The sequence below is a fragment of the Meleagris gallopavo genome, chromosome 4 (assembly GCF_905368555.1).
Source record: "Meleagris gallopavo chromosome 4, MGAL_WU_HG_1.1, whole genome shotgun sequence".
NCBI classification, from domain to species: domain Eukaryota; kingdom Metazoa; phylum Chordata; class Aves; order Galliformes; family Phasianidae; genus Meleagris; species Meleagris gallopavo.
In genome coordinates, this window is record NC_139407.1 from 26,370,882 (window position 1) to 26,388,521 (window position 17,640).

Sequence of the window (17,640 nt, forward strand, 5' to 3'; positions counted from 1 at the left end):
TGATGTATAAAAAGATAATAAATATTTATTATATTTACAGCATGTGTACATAGGACAAAGTTAAAACCTAAGACACGCCCAAATACTTCAATTCATTATTATTTTTTTCATGACTGAGCTGGTCAGTAGGTTTATGGGATATCTGAAGGCACCCTTAGGAGTTCCTCTACTTCTTCTTGTAAAGCTTCAGCTTTTTCAGTCAGCAGCATCTGTAATAGCAATCAAATTATTAGGAAATTTAGACAATCATTTGCTATATTGTTAGGATTAAACATCAGTTCCTTTCCAGGTTTGTATCTGGTCTTGAAAAATGAAACGAAACAATGCTGTTGCTCACAGGACTGCAGCACTCCAAGGTCTAATATCTTCTTATGTGTTATGCCAAGACCTTGTACTGTTCACCGTTCCAGATCAGCTACCAGAACATTTCTGGTCTTTGTTTCTCTAATGAAGAGAACTCTTTACGACCCCCCCACAGAAACAGAATTGGCTTAAGTAGTTTCTATTTGCCAATCATTCAAGTGCATCATGGGCTGTAGTCGCTGAATTCACTCCCATTGTAATCGTCTTAGATAAATAATGTGGTTAAGAAAATGAATTCACTAGATTAATACTGATCACAGTTGCCATTGCAAATATTCACAAATGCCTTTATTTCTAAACTGAATCTTCCACTGTCTTTTAATGATATTCAAATATTCACTTTTGAAACTTTGAATTCCACAAGTGGTTTCTTTTAACATACTTGCTTACCTTTGCAGACGAAACCATTTGTTTGGCTTGACGTCGTGACAAATGCTCGATCGTCTTCACCAGAGTTTCTGGGTTTGCATTAGCTAAGTGTGCTAAAGTTTTGTACCCTGCATTATAAAGCTGTTTAGCTCGTGCCTGTAAGCCAAAAATTGTGTTAGGTTATTTTAAGAGGCAATAAGAATCCTCAGTCCTAATCTCTGCACCCACCTGAAACATTTATATATATATATTTTAATAGTGATCCAGGTTCCCTTTGATTCACCTTGTCAAGAACAGCAAGCCTCATAGGAACTGGCACTAGTAATTCAGAATTACTGACTTAAACCTGAAAAATCTTACACAGTTCTGAGTAAATGAGTCATCATTACTTCCTCTGCACCTGCACAGTTCTGTGTCTGCCAGCCTCACTTTTCTTTTGTCGTTTTCTGCATTTGCTGTCACTGACACAAATCACTGCCTTATTTTCTTTAGAAGATCTAAATGAAATGAGAGCTTGTTGTGCTTGAAAAGCGTTGCCCCTATTTTTCTGCAACTTTTAATACCACCTCATGAGCTTCCATAGAACTCCAGATAAGACTGCACTTTGCTGCTCAAAGCTTATTAACATTTTTTTTGCTTTAGTATCTTTTCCTCTAGTTTTATACTAAGTCATGGCTGTTAGCTCACAAGGACAGGAGAGATTCTCTGAAATTTGACAGCTAAAATCAGCATGGGAGTACATGTGATCTGCTTCTCTTTACTAGGCTTGGTCCTGTTGTGGTATAAGGATGCAATGCAGCCTGACAGTAATTACTGTATATAGTCTTTTTGGAGACATTTCTTTTGCAAAACTTACAGCGATTGAACTTGTTTACAAAGTTTAAGTCAAAATGCATTTCTAGGCTAGTTTTAAGAACATTTTGTAATGCCAAGGCTCTAATTGCCTGAGTAATAATTCCTATCAGATGGAAAAGTGGTACATTGCTGTATGGGAACTGTTGAATCACGGCCTGAACCTCTGATTGATCACCAGAGACAAGCAATGAGTCAGACACAGGAGCACAGGTGAAGGCAATTCAGCTGTGTGACCGGAAGGGGTGGAGCCTGGCTCCACCTCTCCTAGACGCCATTTAAGGGCTGACTGCCACTGAGAAAGGATCTCTCTCTGGAGACTGCTCTTCATGGAGTTTCTTGTGAGCCTACAACACTGGTGAGTACTTTTTGTTTATTTCTGATTGTCTTTCCCAATGTGATAATCTTAACAGCCTAACTTCTCTCTATACTATATAACATCTGTATATTTACTGATCATACAACTGCCATCATACATTTGGTCAATCACATTTTTTTTTTCTCCTATCATTAAGACATCAAGGAATAGAAAACTTTATCTGATGGCGCATATATATTTAAGCAACTAACAGAAAAGCTAACAAACAACGCATAAGTATTTAGTGATGTGAAGTGGTCATATAATTCCCCAAAAAATCTATTAAATGGCAGCAAACCTTTTCTGTACTGTTTTGCAGCTGTATGCACAGCATGACTGATAGCTCAGAACCTGTCCTCCCTAATAACTAATAGGGAAACTATAGTTTGCTCTTTAGCAACTCAAAATGCTAAGGACACTTTCTCATTTACTACGGTAACCCAAATATTGATTCTGTCAGTTTCCTACACACAAAGCTATGTAATTCATGTCTATTCAAGTGTCAGTATCTGCTAGAAGTATCAGCTGTCGGTATGGTTTTAATTACAGTTTTAAATGCACTGCTCTCATCAAGGTGCTTTTAAGAGCAATCTGTACAATGCAACTTCAGCAAAATCATGCTGTTCAGACTCTTGCCCTTACAGACTTCAAGCCATGGAATGAAGACCTTTCTTCTCCCTTTGTACCAAACTCAGGCCATTTCATACAAAATGCATCAAGCTGTAAGTCTCCATAGTTTTAACTTTTCAGTGTAAAAACTCACTGCCACCAATCTGCTAACAAGGTGATTTCTACAGTATGCTGGAATAGAAAAGACGCATCCTTTTCAAAGCAGGTTCACTAATGACTCATAATCCTGCACTCAGTTCCCACAGTATCTTACTACTTGAATCGGAGCCCTCAGATCAGAAACTAGTCACATTTCTCATTTGAAATATATGCACCGGCATCAATGATACTAGAAGCTTATGTTCCCTATGTAAGCTCCCGTATTCTGTGATGATCTTCTAACTTAACCTCAAAATAAACTTGACCTGGGCTGTGTTTTACAGTTGAGCACAAAGCTCTAAGTTAGTATGCAAATGCTGTGTTTTCACCGTTGCTGCAGCAGCAACTGGAAGGAGAATATGAGATAATAGAGAGAATATGACTGGCTCCAGCTTGCACTCCCCCAACAGTCCCTGACATAGCAGACTGTTGTGAGATATTTCTATGATGCCAGACTTGGAATAAAAAACTAGCCTGGTCTTCCAGAGATACTTTAGTGATAATAACATTTAGCACAAAAGTTTGCCTTTGTCCAAGATAGGTTTACTTACCTCTAGAACCCCTGCTACCTCCATCAGTGGAATGAGCTCTGTCTTAACACAGTATGTCAAGCGCTTGGTAAGTTCTGTCAGCAGGGCTTTATAAACCCAGAATTCCTCCAGTTCCTGTAAAGACAAGGACAATTAGAAGTCAAAAAGTAAAAGGCAGTAAAAAAGACAGTAGGAGAACTCTTCTAGTTATTCTTTCAGCTTGTTGCAGAGTTGCATCTGGCACTCCTCAGCTAAATCTGGGATGGTTCTGAAGGATGAAGAATGCATTTTTTAAATGGAAAAAGAAACAACCAAGGCAGCTCTTTTCTCACAGTGACATTCCACAACCAGAAGGCCTCATCTCACAAAGGCAAGCTCATAATTTGTCATCAACTGCACTTAATGACACTGATCAATGACCTCTAGAGTAGGTATTCTTGTACTTTCTGTCCATGAAGCTTACTGTTAACACAAGAAATATGCACTGTAGTGGCATGCTTTCCTTGACAATGTATAGTTACGCACAGGAGAGGTGAAATGCAACATATGCATTAAGTTTAACATAACAGAAGAAAATTTCAAGTTTTACAAAGCCAATCAAGAGAAGATACTAGGAGATATTTAGCACACTACCTCACAGAAATGCAGAACGCAAGAAGCAAAAGAGGCAGCAGATGTAAGGAGATTCTGCACATAGCCTCGAGACATGTTGAATTTCTCTGAGATGCTCCATATGTTGGTCTCTTTCAGTAGGGCATACAGGACAAATGACAGGTAGAGCCTGTTCACAACAGCAGTGTCCACATTCTAGGAATAAAACAAGTTAGAAGTTGGTACCCTCTATGAAATTCACAGTTTTCTGCTCATTCTTCAAGGATTAAGTCTTTACGTCCCTATTCCTTCACATCTCTGAAACAGATATGTTAGACCCAAATACATTAAACATTATGAAAAACAAGATGAGGTGAAAAGGAAGTTAATGAGTAAAAGAACAGTAATAATTAAATACTTTCAGGAAAGTTATCCAGCATTTCTAAACAGCTGAATTACAAGACTACACTGTTGTCTTAGGTGTAACAAATCTCCAGCCTACCTTTCTGATGGCTTGACCAGAAGCCTTTTTTGCAATAAAGCTCTCAGGTACTCCCACCATATCTACTACTCTTTGCTCTGCTGAACTCAGCTGGTTGAACTAAAGGAAGATTGACTACAGTCAAAATCATTTCTTCATAACAACTAATTAGAAATTACATGTTACAAATCAGAATAGTTCTAGACAATGTATGCACAGTATATTTAGCTCTAAAAAGTAATTCACATCAAATTTGTTTAATAAGCATACCACCTGCAGGCAAATAGCTAATGTTGCTTTCCCTTCTCCTCCACAAATAAGAAACGAACATACATTTTTCACCTTTAACTCAACTGGTTTAAAGCCACATATACAGATGTGTTCAGCTGCTAAACTTCTGGTGTATGTGTACAAAGGCTGTGTACTTTTTTTTGAAATGCATACACAGCTTAACTATTAAGGTGCACACAGCATCACATTTCTCACCTCGTTTGGTAATGATAGTTAGTCTATATTAAATTCAAGATGAATTAGTTAAAAACCCCAGAGAACTACCAATAGCTCTTCTATGTGCTCTAGTATTTTTCTCCAAGTCTCGTTATTTACTTAAATTCCAGATGTGTTTAAGTTCTTCCCTGTCAGATAGTGATCAATGCTAGTATAGAGTTGTATAAAAAGGGATCAGTTTCAGTTTCACCAAATATTTCGAAAATAAGTAGCTCCATGACCAACAAACAATATTTTTCCTGTACTCCATGCTTAAGAGTTGTTTTGCAAACTCTAGGATAATTTCATACAAAATTCAGATAATTCGTTCTTATGACATATGTTATTGAAATCAGAAGTCTGCTACTGAAAGTAAAACCATGCTTTTAAATATCTAATATTTGAATAGTAGGCTGACTTCTCTGCAGTCAAATCTGCAGCTGCTTTATCTGTCAAACTCTTGAGTACTGCACATTAACAAACCCAGTTATACAGACTTTAGTGCCATTGTGCTGCTGTTTCTCTCTAAGAGGACAAAATATCGATGCATAAGACAAATCAGGTTCTTGAGGTAAAGAAAAGCACTTCTGCCCTATGATTGAAAACATTAACATCTTTACCTTTTCATCAAAGCATTATTGTACTAATTACATTCTGTATGTATAAACACACTCAAAATCCACTAAGCAGCATTAGTGCATGCCCCAATCAGTGTTTGAAATGCAAATCTCACCTGCCTCAAGTATATCATCCAATCTGGGCTGCAGTTGGAAACCATATCATATGGAGTAGCTAAATAGAGAAGATGAAGGCTGCTCTCAAGAACCAGCCCTTCCAAACCTTTCCTCAGTTCTTTGTAAAGGAGATTGCAGTACGACACGTCTATAGAACCTAAAACAAGCAGACAATGCACAGCAATTTTAGGTAGGCATACAGAGTTCAGTGCAGTAGATTCTCACATGAAGTCATCATTTTGTTTTTTCAGAAAAGTTTGACAGTGCAATCTTAATCCAAGAGAAAAGTGTAGCCCAAATAATCGTTGTAATCTATCATTATTGGTAAAAAGGAACTGCAAAAAGTCTGCGATCACTGGTTTCCACATACATTTTGTGTGCTTTTGGAACATTTGAATTATCTTCTTTTGAAGAAACTCTTGCAGACTGAAGCTATCTCTCAGTTTCATACAAGTACTTTCCTTATCCTACATCTTTATGCTATGAGATAAAAAAAAACCCCATACTTTCTGGTTGTATGGGAACTGTTGATCACGGCCTGAACCTCTGATTGACCACCTGAGGCAAGCAATGAGTCAGCTGTAGGAGCACAGGTGAAGGCAATTCACTTGTGCTACCAGGAGGGGGTGGAGCCTGGCTCCACCTCTCTTAGACCCCACTTAAGGACTGATTGCCACTGAGGAAGGATCTCTCTCTGGAGATTGCTCCTTGAGGAGATTACTGTGAGCCTACAACACCGGTGAGCATTTTCATTTATTTTGATTATCTTTCCACTGTGATAATCTTACTAAGCCTAACATCTGTATACTTACTGATCCTACATCTTATCAAGCCTAACCTCTGTATACTTATTGACTGTACACTGGTATGCTTTTTACATTAGATTTGGACCGCATGTAATATTACTTTCTTTCCCCAATAGTCTCCTAGTAGGCTAAAAAATAACATTACTCACAATGCCTACGTGTAAAAATGAGATTGTGAGTAATTTTCAAACACTAAATCAAATTAAGTCATTAATTTTAATACAGTTCTGGTTTGAGTCTTCTTGTGATTCGTGTTCTTAAAATTCATACCCGTAACATTCAGTCACATAATGCTTACTCATTCTTCATTTCAGTCCAACACGTTATTTAGTAACTAAACTAGCACTGGGCAAGCTTTTTTTTAATTGCCTTTTCAAAGAGAAGAGAGAAAACCACATTAAATGGAGGTAAGGCTGAGATGAAAGGGTTTGTTGAAGAATAAGATTAATCTTACCTTTATATGTAGCTTTACCCAACAGTGTGATTGTTAGTGTACTTCTGGGATTTTGATCCTTTTCCATTATTTTTCTTTCTAAGAGTCCCTTTTCTATTAGATTTTCTAGTTCATCTCTAACGATCTCTGAGAGGCTCTTCTCTTTCAACAGCAGCTGCTGCTGGACACCCAGCAGTGTATGGCACATAAAACTGTACACTTCCTCTTGGGTAACTGCAATCTGTATAAGATTTGGAAGCGATTAGATGTTTAAATGTATCATCACACAAAAAAGAGCATGCTATTCAAAACAATTACTCAGACTATAATTTAAGTTGTTTATAGAGAGCTAAGTGACGAATAGAATAGACAGCTGATCATTGATCTGATGGGACAGCACGTCCATTTGTTTATTATCTTGGCTATTCTATTATGTTCATTTGTTTAGACTGTTGCTAGTTTCTATTTATAGAATCCAGTATCAGAAATTGAAGTATTAGGACAATGAAGAAGGCAGACATAACTTTGGCCTTGTCCATGCTGAAAAAGCATCATGTTGTGTCACTGCTTTTTAAGCGAGGAAAATATTATTCACAGTTTTGCACTTCTCATTTGAAGGGAAGCTGTGCTGAACTTAGTTAAGTTCAACTGTTGAAAACATCTGATTTTTCCTACAGAATCAAGTAATACAATATTTAGTACATCCCCCAAACACTTTAACTGCTCATAATATTTAACTAATACCTTCAATCCAACCAATGATAGCAACAGGTACTGCATTCCGTTGGTGGACTCTGGCAGAAGGTTGCTGTAACAATTCTCCAAAGGACTGGTTATTAAATCTTGAACCTAAAAGGTCCCAAGAAATATATTGGTACAGAAAAATAGTTATGGAATAGTTTTAAACTGTTCTGAAATACTGATACCTGTGATTCTGCTTAGAAACAAATATCTGTAAACATGTAGCATTTATAGCTAATGCGTGAAAACAATCTGTTAATGGCTAAAGCAATTGACTGGTATTTCATAAGTCAGTTACTTCAAACAAATTCTACAAAAATTAGGCTAAGGAGCTCATCTACTCCTCTTCATCTCACCAACTTAATCTAATGACTTAAATCACCAACAGCTTCATAAAAGTTACCAAATGTTTGTCTTTTTCCTGCACTATGAGAATACTTTCACCAGCACTGTCAATACCAGCTCGACCAGCTCTGCCAATCATTTGTTTATATTGATTCTTCTTCAGGAACTCACTAGCAACATAAGGGGCTCTTAAAATCACCCTGTAAAAAGAAATCATTGGTAAGTTGTGCTTAATATTAAAATTACTATAGTTGTAATATCTTAAAAATGCATTCTCTAGCTATGCTTCATGCTTTGCAACTAAGATAAGCAAAACTGAATTTGAAATACTTGTTTCAAAAAAAAGTGTTCATCAAAACATCTAACACCTTGAAGTCTGAATCACAATCCGTTTTAATTACTTGCTGCAGTGCCTTTGTATCTTAGTCAAACACAAACAATGTTGACCCTAAGTCAGCAATGCTAAAAACAGGCCACATTTCTCTGTTAGGAAAATAAAGTTCTCTCTCCTCAGATGTGTTATTCAAACACAGACACACGCAAAACTGGATTCTTAGCAAACAGTCTTGGGTCTTCAAGACCAGGGCAAGCCATACCATCAATACCTGTGTAACAAGTGCTAGCATATTATTCTGGTAAAATATATTTAAGCACCTTCTCCTTATAAAATAATTTTAGGACTTGAACATTATTCTTGTAAAAGCATTAAAAAAGCATCATCGCTTGCTCATTATTACTGAACTTATTATTACTGAAGAAATTTCTCAATATAGTAGAAGTTCCTTCATCCATTCAGGAAAGTGTTCCTCAACTATGCATTCTGAGAGACTTGTTACTGATACATTTTTCCTAGATGATAATTTTGCAGTTTTAATTCTGTCCTAAGCTCAGTGTGTTAAATTACTTCCTCCTGAAATTTCCAAGTAACAGCTGAAAGATATCTAATAGTGCTCTAATATTTCCATTTAAGGTTTATTATTATTATTTACAATGCAAGGATGAAACTATGTAGTATTTTTGGTTAACTTACCTTCTGGCTGGCAGGTTAACTCCAGCAGCTAATGTAGCTGTGCAAGCAAGAAGACACAGGACACCTCTAGAATATGCTTCTTCTATATTCTTTCTTTCATCATTTGTAAGGCCACTATGGTGATAGGCAATACCAAAAGGAATTGTTTGCCTCAGAACAGGACAGATGCTTCCATTTCCAATATCCTTTAGGTTCTTAATTAGGTCCTGTTTTTCTTTCTCCCTGTGAGTTCTGAATTCTCTTTGAGAACAAAAAACATTTCTTCAGACTTTGATCAAGTAATAATCACTTTAAAAAATTAAGGCAGACATCATCTACGTTTCTCTTCATTATCTGTTCCTGTAACTAAATATGTAAGTTTGGATAAAGATCTGTTTCTGATAACTTCAAAATAGCAATACACAGGTAGATACTGAAGTCACCCACACTGATTTTTTTTGTTGTTGTTTGGAAGCATGGGTACAGAAGGCATCAAATATTGATTAGGTGTGTGTCAAACACATTGAAGACAAGAGAGAAGCTTATAGCAAAGCTTATAGACACTAAAATTGGTTCCAAGATTGGGAATTTGAATAATCAATGTAATTTCTTCCTACATACTGTTTAAACTAGACTATAATTGTATTAAATCAGACTTTTATCCAGTCAAACAAATCTCAACTTCTTTTGTACGTGAAGCCTAGTTTAGTGTTTACATCCTCCAAGTAGAGAATACTTGACACTTCCATATTCAACTGATGACATACATGACCAAATACAGGGCTATAGAGAAAATGTCTTTAAGTAGCTTGTGGAGATAAGTGCCAATAAAATAAGGTATACTTTTTAGTATACTTTTCTCTTACTATGTTTTTTTAAATTATTTATCCTCTATTTGTAAAATCTGCTGAAAAAAAGTTTGTAAAACAGTTTACTAATAAGCTTTGAGCAATTTTCTGTAATATATCCAGTTAATAGCTTCATGCAATTCTGTATATTCAAAATACACCTCATCACCCAGAAAAAGCCACTTCCATACTAGTTAAGATAAACCTCAAGTTCTAGCCAACAATTTCATATACAATAAAAAAAATCAGGAGATAAAACATACTTGTTCAGATACTTGCAAACCATTGTAGCCACATTTTCACAGTTCTTTTTAGTAGGACAAAAGATTAGGCAGGAATATTTTGGAATAACTTCAGTAACCAGTGCAATGATGTGGTCAGGATCTGCTTTCTCCAGACTACTAGAATACTATCAACAGATTGACAAACATCATTTTTTAAACGTAGAATTTAATTCTTAAACTCAGCAAGTATTCAGTACCTGTTCTCTGCCTTTCCTAGGGTATTCTCCGTTTGTTTTAAGATGACTTAAAAAACAAGAATTTGTAGGGTGAACTTCTACCAACCAAGCACTTTACAGTTTGCCAAAAGATTCAGCTCAGTATTTCCATATAAAATCAACACTCTTCTTCCTCCTCCTTAATATCTTTATCTGTAGTGTCACAGTAGCAATGCTGCTTGTGCTACTGGCAGTATACCATCACCTACCAATCTTAACATTGAAGTGAATCCAAATAAGTCAGTAATAAGCTTATAACAATGAACATATGTTCTGTTATTTAAGAGTGATAAACAGCTGAGAAAATCTAGCCAAAGACTTGCAGTTAGTTCTATGGAATTTTCAAGCCCTTTGCTACCCACATGGGAGAATACTGAAAACAAACCCACCCCGCCTTCTACTAAGAGAAGTAAAAATGTTAAAATAGAGTTAAATATCTGATATTTAAAGGACCTTTTTCCTCTCCTTAAGTTTGCTATTGTCTTTGTTATATGCATTACAAGTCAACTATATTATTTCTTCTGTGAAAGCACTGCAAAGACATCAACGAATAATGATGTTTTATCATCATAGTTCAAAGAAACTCAGATCTTACCTTGAAGTTAAGGAGACGTGAAAAAGTAAAGCCATTTTCTGCTTTGCTGTCAACTTCGTAAATTGTATCCTTTATCTTTATGTATTCCTTTAACTCTACCTAGATTGATTTAAGCCAGAAACAATAGTCAAATTACCAAGATGAAGCCATTAATAATATGTAGCTGTTTTTTTTAATAAACATCATGCTTCCCTCAAATACATGCATGCATTTTTTAAAAATAGATCTAATTATCTGCTCTGACAAAATAAATGTCTAATTAGCTAAGAATACGCATCACTGTTCATAAGCAGTTCTCATGATTGAAGACGACTAGCTCAGATTCCACATGTATTACATAAACAATATTTATGACTACTTCATATATGTAAGTGTATGTATGTACACAACACACTGTGTGGCAAATCGTGAAAAAAGTTTTTGTTAGTACAATTGCAAGCCTTAGCATGCATATTGCTTTAATTTTTAAAACATTGTGAAAGTAAACATGTGGCCCATGTTAAAAGTCTGAACAGGGCTGCTATAATTTTAAAGCCAGAAACAATATTTACTGTTTTACAATATCTTTTGTACATACCGGTCTGAAATTTTTAGTATAGTACTCTGCTTGCAGAAACTTCTGCAGGTCTCCAACATTATTTAAAGTTGCACTCATTCCAACAATGTGTATATTTTCTGTAAAACACAGGTTGAAATGAGTTTATTTCCATGGTCACCATTTTAAACACTTTGCTCAATATTTAACTCAAAACCCTGCTTATTTATTATTAGCATTTACTTTTAAGTGCCAAATCAGCAGGTTTCATGAGGATGTAGCTAAGAAATATTGCCTGAGACGTAAACATAAAAAAGGAAATCTTCTCTATAGAGATGTTTAATCGCAATGGCTAAGGGGCTCCTATGAAGAAATGAAAGATGTTTGACAATGCTCAGAAAAATATCAAGAAAGCTTCAAGAACACTCAGCCCACCCTTATGGGGTAAAACTCCTCAAGCAATCAACACATTTTCCAAAAGCAGCCAAGACAATACAGATCTAGAAAGCAAAATCAAGGTGATCTCTCTCTAGAGGTAATCATAGAACAATATTTTAGAGACTGACTTACTACTAGCATGAAGTATTTTTGCAAGAGTCATTTCCAGCGTTGCTCCACGACTTCCCTCACCAATCATATGCAACTGCAGACCAGAAGAGAAAGCAACCAAGAGTTACTACTGGGTTACAAATATTCCCACAAATACAACAGTATATTTCTAAGTAATTTTGAGTTGAATGTCTGTCAAGACTCCATCTAGAGATCTACTTGGTAAACTGACATGCTAGGCTTCTTCTCTAAGTACTGCCTTAATTAATATGTATTTAAGAACCACCAGACAAAAGATCTGAGAATACAAGCAGCTAAAATTTCATTCCATTTAATTAGGTCACAAGCGTTGTGGAAATAAGATCTCTTGCAAGTACAGAATTGGCATGGAGATAAAGCAACCTAAACTTACCCTGTTCAACTTATTTTTAAGAAACACTTGCTAGGAATCCTAAGCAAATCTTTTCTTAGCAGGCAGGTGCTACCAGAAAAAGCCTAACTTATTTACTAAGCCTTTTCACACTTAGAGAAGTTGTGTTTAAATAAGGCCAGACTGGAGCATGTTCAACTCCTGGAATGCAATTTTACACATTATCCATGGGATTCAATCCCACAGTTAACCTTTAGCAGTACAACTCAGTCATATTATTAAAAAGCAGAGCAATAGGTAATTCTCAGTGAAATGTGACTTCATTTTCTCTCCAGTATACCAGCCTTCAGATGCCAGGATAACAAATTCAGGCACGCAACATGCATATACAAAAACACATTCCACACAACTCAATATCACTTTTTAATTTTTGTTACTTTGTAGAGCCAAACTAAGAAACAGTTAATTTAAAATTAACCACTAACATAGTAGATATGTTAACTTCAGTTGATGAATAAAAATAACATTCATCGTAACAGGCATTGGTTACAGATCAGTTTCCTGATCCCAATGAAGTTATACTATTTGTGACATGGTAAGCCCTGGAAACTAAACCAATGAAATAAACTAAAAGCTATTTATAGAAAATCTTGTGACCTACCTCATCTACTACAACTAAACCAAGGTCATTGATTCTATCTGTTTCAATTAAAGAATTCACAAGAGCGTGTCCTTTTTCTGTGGTAGCAATATAAAGTGACTTTTTTATTCTTCTCTTGATGGGTGGAAATCTTCCCTTACTTCCTGCATATTCTTCAACCAGGAAACCTAATTCTATCCCAAAGCTTGATAAACCCCAAACCTGTAATAAATAAATAAATAAACAAATGCAATGTTAGTTGGAAAACAAACTTGTGCTCATTCTGAATTTCAGACCCGTCTCAATTACTCAACCACGCATGTAACCTACCCATATCTAAATCCATTGCATAATTAATCTGTTCCCCAGTTGAAAAGCAAAAGCATTCACAAACTTTATCAAACTGTTATCTAACTTCATTTTGATTTAGTCAGAGTAGCATATGTTTTTATTACAACGGTACTTTGCCAGAAGGGTTGACAGCAAAAGACACTGATATAAGAACAAAAATATGGGTGATGCTGCAGAACGCTATCATTTCAAGAATTTCTTATAACTCAGCATATTGAAGTGATAACCACAATATTTTACTAGAATAGAATTGAGTCTTAGAGCAGCACTAAAAGGCAAAGCAACTCATTTCCCAAAATGTTTTCATAAAAATACAGTTACCTAATACTACTGCTAAAACCAATCATATAACAAGGCACATTGCAGAAGATGCACAATCCTAGGAACTTTCCAGACCTTTTCTTGGACAATGGCAACATACGGCAGGATCATCAGAACATCCTTCTGTCTGCAGAGTAATTCTTGGAGAATTAAAATTTCAGCAACAAGTGTTTTTCCACCACTAGTTGGTAACGAGTAAATCAAATTCTTCCTCTGCTGTAGAGATTTTAATGTTAAGCAATCATGCTGCCATTCTGCAAAATTAAAGAAGAATTATTGCCAATCCTTTTAAGGACGTTTGTCCCCCACAAGGCTCTTTGCCTATGCTATATAAAACCCATCAATTCAGCATTCAAGAGTTTTCTTCAGTTAAGTGCTACAAGTCTTACCATTTTCTCAGATCTCACACAAGAAAGTATTCCTGTAAGCCACATCCTCCTCCTCCACACTTCTGAAAAACAATTCTCTTCTGACGTAGCTTAGCTATTATTACCTTAACTTTCTTATGCTTCCTCCTCTGGAGATCCAACATGACTTATGCTTTCCTTTAAATGCAACAAGTAGTATTACATTATCCTACTTTTACACTTGAAAATAATTTAAATATTTAATTTGTGTAATGGACAGTAATTCAACCATAAACAAGTAACTTTATACCACAGTGGATTAAACAGAAAATACTTATACTGCAATTGTTTGCTTTGAAGAACCCATAAGTTCTATTACCATAAAGTGTTTCAATGCCTCGAAATTGCCTGAGGAGATGTTTAACTTTACTGGGTAATCCATAAAACGGGCCTATATCAAAAGACGATGATTCAATAGTTTCCCTAGCAACAGAAATCTCTTCAGATAAAATAGCTTCTTTAAGCTGCTTGGTCTTTGAGACCTTTGGAGTCTGGGCTTTGGCATTTCCAGTCATAGCATTTTTCAGATGATCTTTAAGACTCGCGCTTTTACATGAATCAGACCTAGAGCCTTTGGAAGATTTTGTGCTTCTGTTCTTGTGTCCGGAGTCAGGACACGGAGATGACAGACTCTGGATTTTGTCCAAGGAGGAATTCTTCCACTCATCCATCTTTTCTGTGCCTGCAGATCTTTGGGAACGAGAAGAAAGCTCACCCATTTTCTCCAAATACAAAAGTTGTGATGAAGGCAATTCATCGAAAACAGAATCACTGAGGTCTTCATTGGTGTCTTCAACATCATTTTCATTCATTTGGAAGTCAAAATGTTCGTCCACTTTATGCACACTACTGTCTTCTATAGCACGCAAATTACCTTGCTTGCTTTGGTTCATTTCTGACTGAAGATTCCCATGTGCAAACTCTCCAGCAGCTTTCATGTCCACACCTTTTTCCTGGGGGTGCTGGTGCTCTGCATCAAGAACTTGAGCCAATAAAGAATCACTTTCATGGAAGCTGTCATAGTCACCAAACATATCCTCTTCACTATCGTTGTTACACTGTGAAAACAGAACAATAAGAAAATTAACACTGCAAAGTAACAAGCTAGAAAAACCTTGGCAACCGAAGCATAACGTGTAATTCATTTAACTGTTCTGCAATTTATCAAGCAATTAATCTGCCTTTGAAAAACAGTTCAACTTGTAATTGAACGTATACTTGCAAATGAGTGAAATGCAGCAGAGTCAACGAGAAGATTTTTGTGAGATTTCTGAACTCGAACACACCCCCTACTCAAGTGCTCCCCACCACCACAGCCTCACTCCGGCCCGCTTCCCCCGTCCCAGCCACCATCTCCGTACCGGGGGCTCGGCCGGGGACCCCTCACCCCCAGCACCGGGTCTCTTGCGAGCCAGCGGCGAGCAGGCGGCCCCGGGCCGTGCAGGGGGGTGGCTCCGTTTGCGAGCGGAGCTGGTGCGGCTCCTCCTCCGCACGGCGAGAGCGGGCTCAGCCATGAGGAGGGAGCCGGAAGACGTCAAAGCGGCACCGGGGCTGCGTACATGACGGCCGGCAACGCCACGAGCAACCCAGCCTCAACCGCCGCTTTCGGCACCAGAACAAAACAAACTGTACCACGTGTTAGACGCGCAGCCACTAGTGCAGGCCGCAGCCCCTTGGCCAGCGGATCGTATTTCCGCTTGGCTGAATGGTGCGGGGGAAGTTGCGCGCAGAGGGAGGCGGGAGAGGTCAAGATGGCGGCGCTGGGCGTGCGGGGCGGCAGGCTGTGCTGCGGATGGGTGCCGGGTGAGCGGGCTGCGCGTTGCTCTTTGCTCTTTGCCGTGTGTCTCTGCGGTGGCTTTAGGCTGCCCTATCTAGCTGCCGCTGACGGTGTTATCTCTTTGCTGTGCAGCCTTGATGCGGGAGAGGCCTTGTCGTCTTCAGCACCAGCAAGCAGCGGTCCAGTCTGACTTGGTAAGGGTTCCTCATCTCACTGCCAGGTGTGCCGTGGCTGCTTTCTGGCAGCTGTACACGGACTCCAGTATCAGTGGGTGAGCTGGTCAAACAGCAAAAATGAAAACGAAGATAGCATCTTTTGCTGTGCCTGCTGCTCTCGTGATTAAGTTGCTGTGTAGGTTACTGTGTTTATTGCTGCTTCGCACTGCTTCTGGAATCAGCTAGTTAGTGTTAATGAGTGCCCTATATAAGGTATGGCCTACTACTATGAATGTAACCTCCGTGCTGTTTCAATAGCTCACATCTAAGAGACATATTGTTTCTTTTTCTGAACTGCAGAATGGTTTCAATTGGAAGGGGCCTCACAGCCTACCCAGCGCCAACTCTTTGCCATGGGCAGGGTTACTCCCCACCAGCTTAGGCTGCCTAGGATCCCATCTGGTCTGGTCCTGTGTACTTCCAGAGATGAGGCATCCACGGCCTCTCTGGGCAGCCTGTGCCAAGGCCTTACTGCTCTCTTGAGTAAAGAACTTCTGCATTATATCTAATCTAAATCTGCTGTTTTAGTTTTATGTCACTTTGCTTGTCCTACTTCTGTCAGCTCATCTAAAAAGTCAGTCTCCTTGTTTGTATGCACTTTTCAAGTGCTGGAAGGCTGTAGTGAGGTCTCCCTAGAACCTTCTCCATGCTAAAGAAGCCTAACTTCCTCAACCTGTCTTTGTAAGGGAGGGGCTCCTTTTGGTTTGAAGGCATTCTTTTTCCTGAAGATCTATGTGAAATCAAGTGCAAGCTGACTATTTTCTTGTAAATTTAAAACATTTTAGCTGTTGTCTAATTACAGCCTATAGAAATGGAGAATCCATATAAAGAGCCTCCTAAAAAATGTATCTTATGTGGAATAAAAGTGGACTACAAGAATGTGCAGGTAAGTGCCTTGAAAATGTATGTTTAAAAAGCATTCAAGGGCTTGGGAACAGAAGTCTAAAGTTAATACTGAATGATTAATACCAATGTTTAGAGGATCTAAAAACTGAAGTAGTATGTGTTACATTACTAGATTTATCAGTAAACTAGTTACTTCAAATCTCTAGCCCTATTAAATAAAATGTTCAGTTCTAGTTCTACTGTAGTGTGGCTTAAATGATACGATATGTGTTAGGTTCTGGAAGAAACAGGTCCAAATATGAGGAAGTTAAAGCTTCTTTTACAAAGCAATCCTTACGCTCTTGTCTTTGCTTTCCAATAGCTTCTGTCCCAGTTTGTTTCTCCATACTCTGGCCGCATTTATGGCAGGCATATAACAGGTATGTGGAATACTACTTGCTGTTTAATGTCGATGTCTTCTAAAGTCTTGTTCACTTATCAGATATGTTTACAGAACTGCGTATTACTCGTTGTACACATCTTGAAATGTTCATGTTAACTAGTAGCCTTCATCAAGAAATGAGAATATCCTTTAAGTAATCACTCTTTAATCTTAACCATAAAAGGTATGTAAGTATATACTTTTCTGTAAGAAGAAGGCTTTGATAAAGCTAGAACAATTTGTCACTAATGAAACTTCTTCCTCCTTAAACTAGTCAGTGAATTATGGTCAGTGAAACCAGGAAGCTAAAAATAACTTATTTGTTTAGGCTTGTGTGATAAGAAGCAGAAAGAAATTTCAAAAGCCATAAAAAGAGCTCATATACTTGGTAAGTATTGTT

At 37.5% G+C, this 17,640-nt stretch overlaps 2 protein-coding genes across 6 annotated transcripts in view; one reads left to right on the plus strand and one right to left on the minus strand.

Moving 5' to 3' along the window:
* On the minus strand, positions 1 to 15,727 carry HELQ (helicase, POLQ like). 3 transcript variants are annotated; one of them, XM_085222573.1, is made up of 18 exons: positions 15,614 to 15,727; positions 14,301 to 15,039; positions 13,650 to 13,828; positions 12,924 to 13,124; positions 11,914 to 11,986; positions 11,386 to 11,483; positions 10,809 to 10,907; positions 9,978 to 10,123; positions 8,888 to 9,127; positions 7,916 to 8,057; positions 7,516 to 7,620; positions 6,793 to 7,012; positions 5,532 to 5,689; positions 4,334 to 4,432; positions 3,874 to 4,047; positions 3,262 to 3,375; positions 754 to 888; positions 1 to 209 (listed from the first exon to the last, which is right to left on the minus strand). In XM_085222573.1, the coding sequence occupies exons 2-18, from the start codon at positions 15,013 to 15,015 to the stop codon at positions 132 to 134; spliced, it is 2,976 nt and encodes a 991-aa protein (XP_085078699.1). In that variant the 5' UTR covers positions 15,016 to 15,039; positions 15,614 to 15,727; the 3' UTR covers positions 1 to 131. The 3 variants fall into 3 exon arrangements, with proteins under 3 accessions (XP_085078699.1, XP_010708005.1, XP_085078698.1); XM_010709703.4 differs by lacking the exon at positions 15,614 to 15,727 and adding an exon at positions 15,343 to 15,495; XM_085222572.1 differs by lacking the exons at positions 4,334 to 4,432; positions 15,614 to 15,727 and adding an exon at positions 15,343 to 15,495.
* Positions 15,541 to 17,640, plus strand: part of MRPS18C (mitochondrial ribosomal protein S18C) — a 5,835-nt gene continuing 3,735 nt past the window's right edge. For all 3 annotated transcript variants that reach the window (XM_085222600.1, XM_085222599.1, XM_010709702.4), the window contains exons 1-5: positions 15,541 to 15,784; positions 15,891 to 15,952; positions 16,776 to 16,859; positions 17,181 to 17,238; positions 17,569 to 17,628. In XM_085222600.1, coding sequence (XP_085078726.1) covers positions 15,541 to 15,784; positions 15,891 to 15,952; positions 16,776 to 16,859; positions 17,181 to 17,238; positions 17,569 to 17,628 — 508 coding nt within the window. The remainder of the gene's footprint in view (positions 15,785 to 15,890; positions 15,953 to 16,775; positions 16,860 to 17,180; positions 17,239 to 17,568; positions 17,629 to 17,640) is intronic.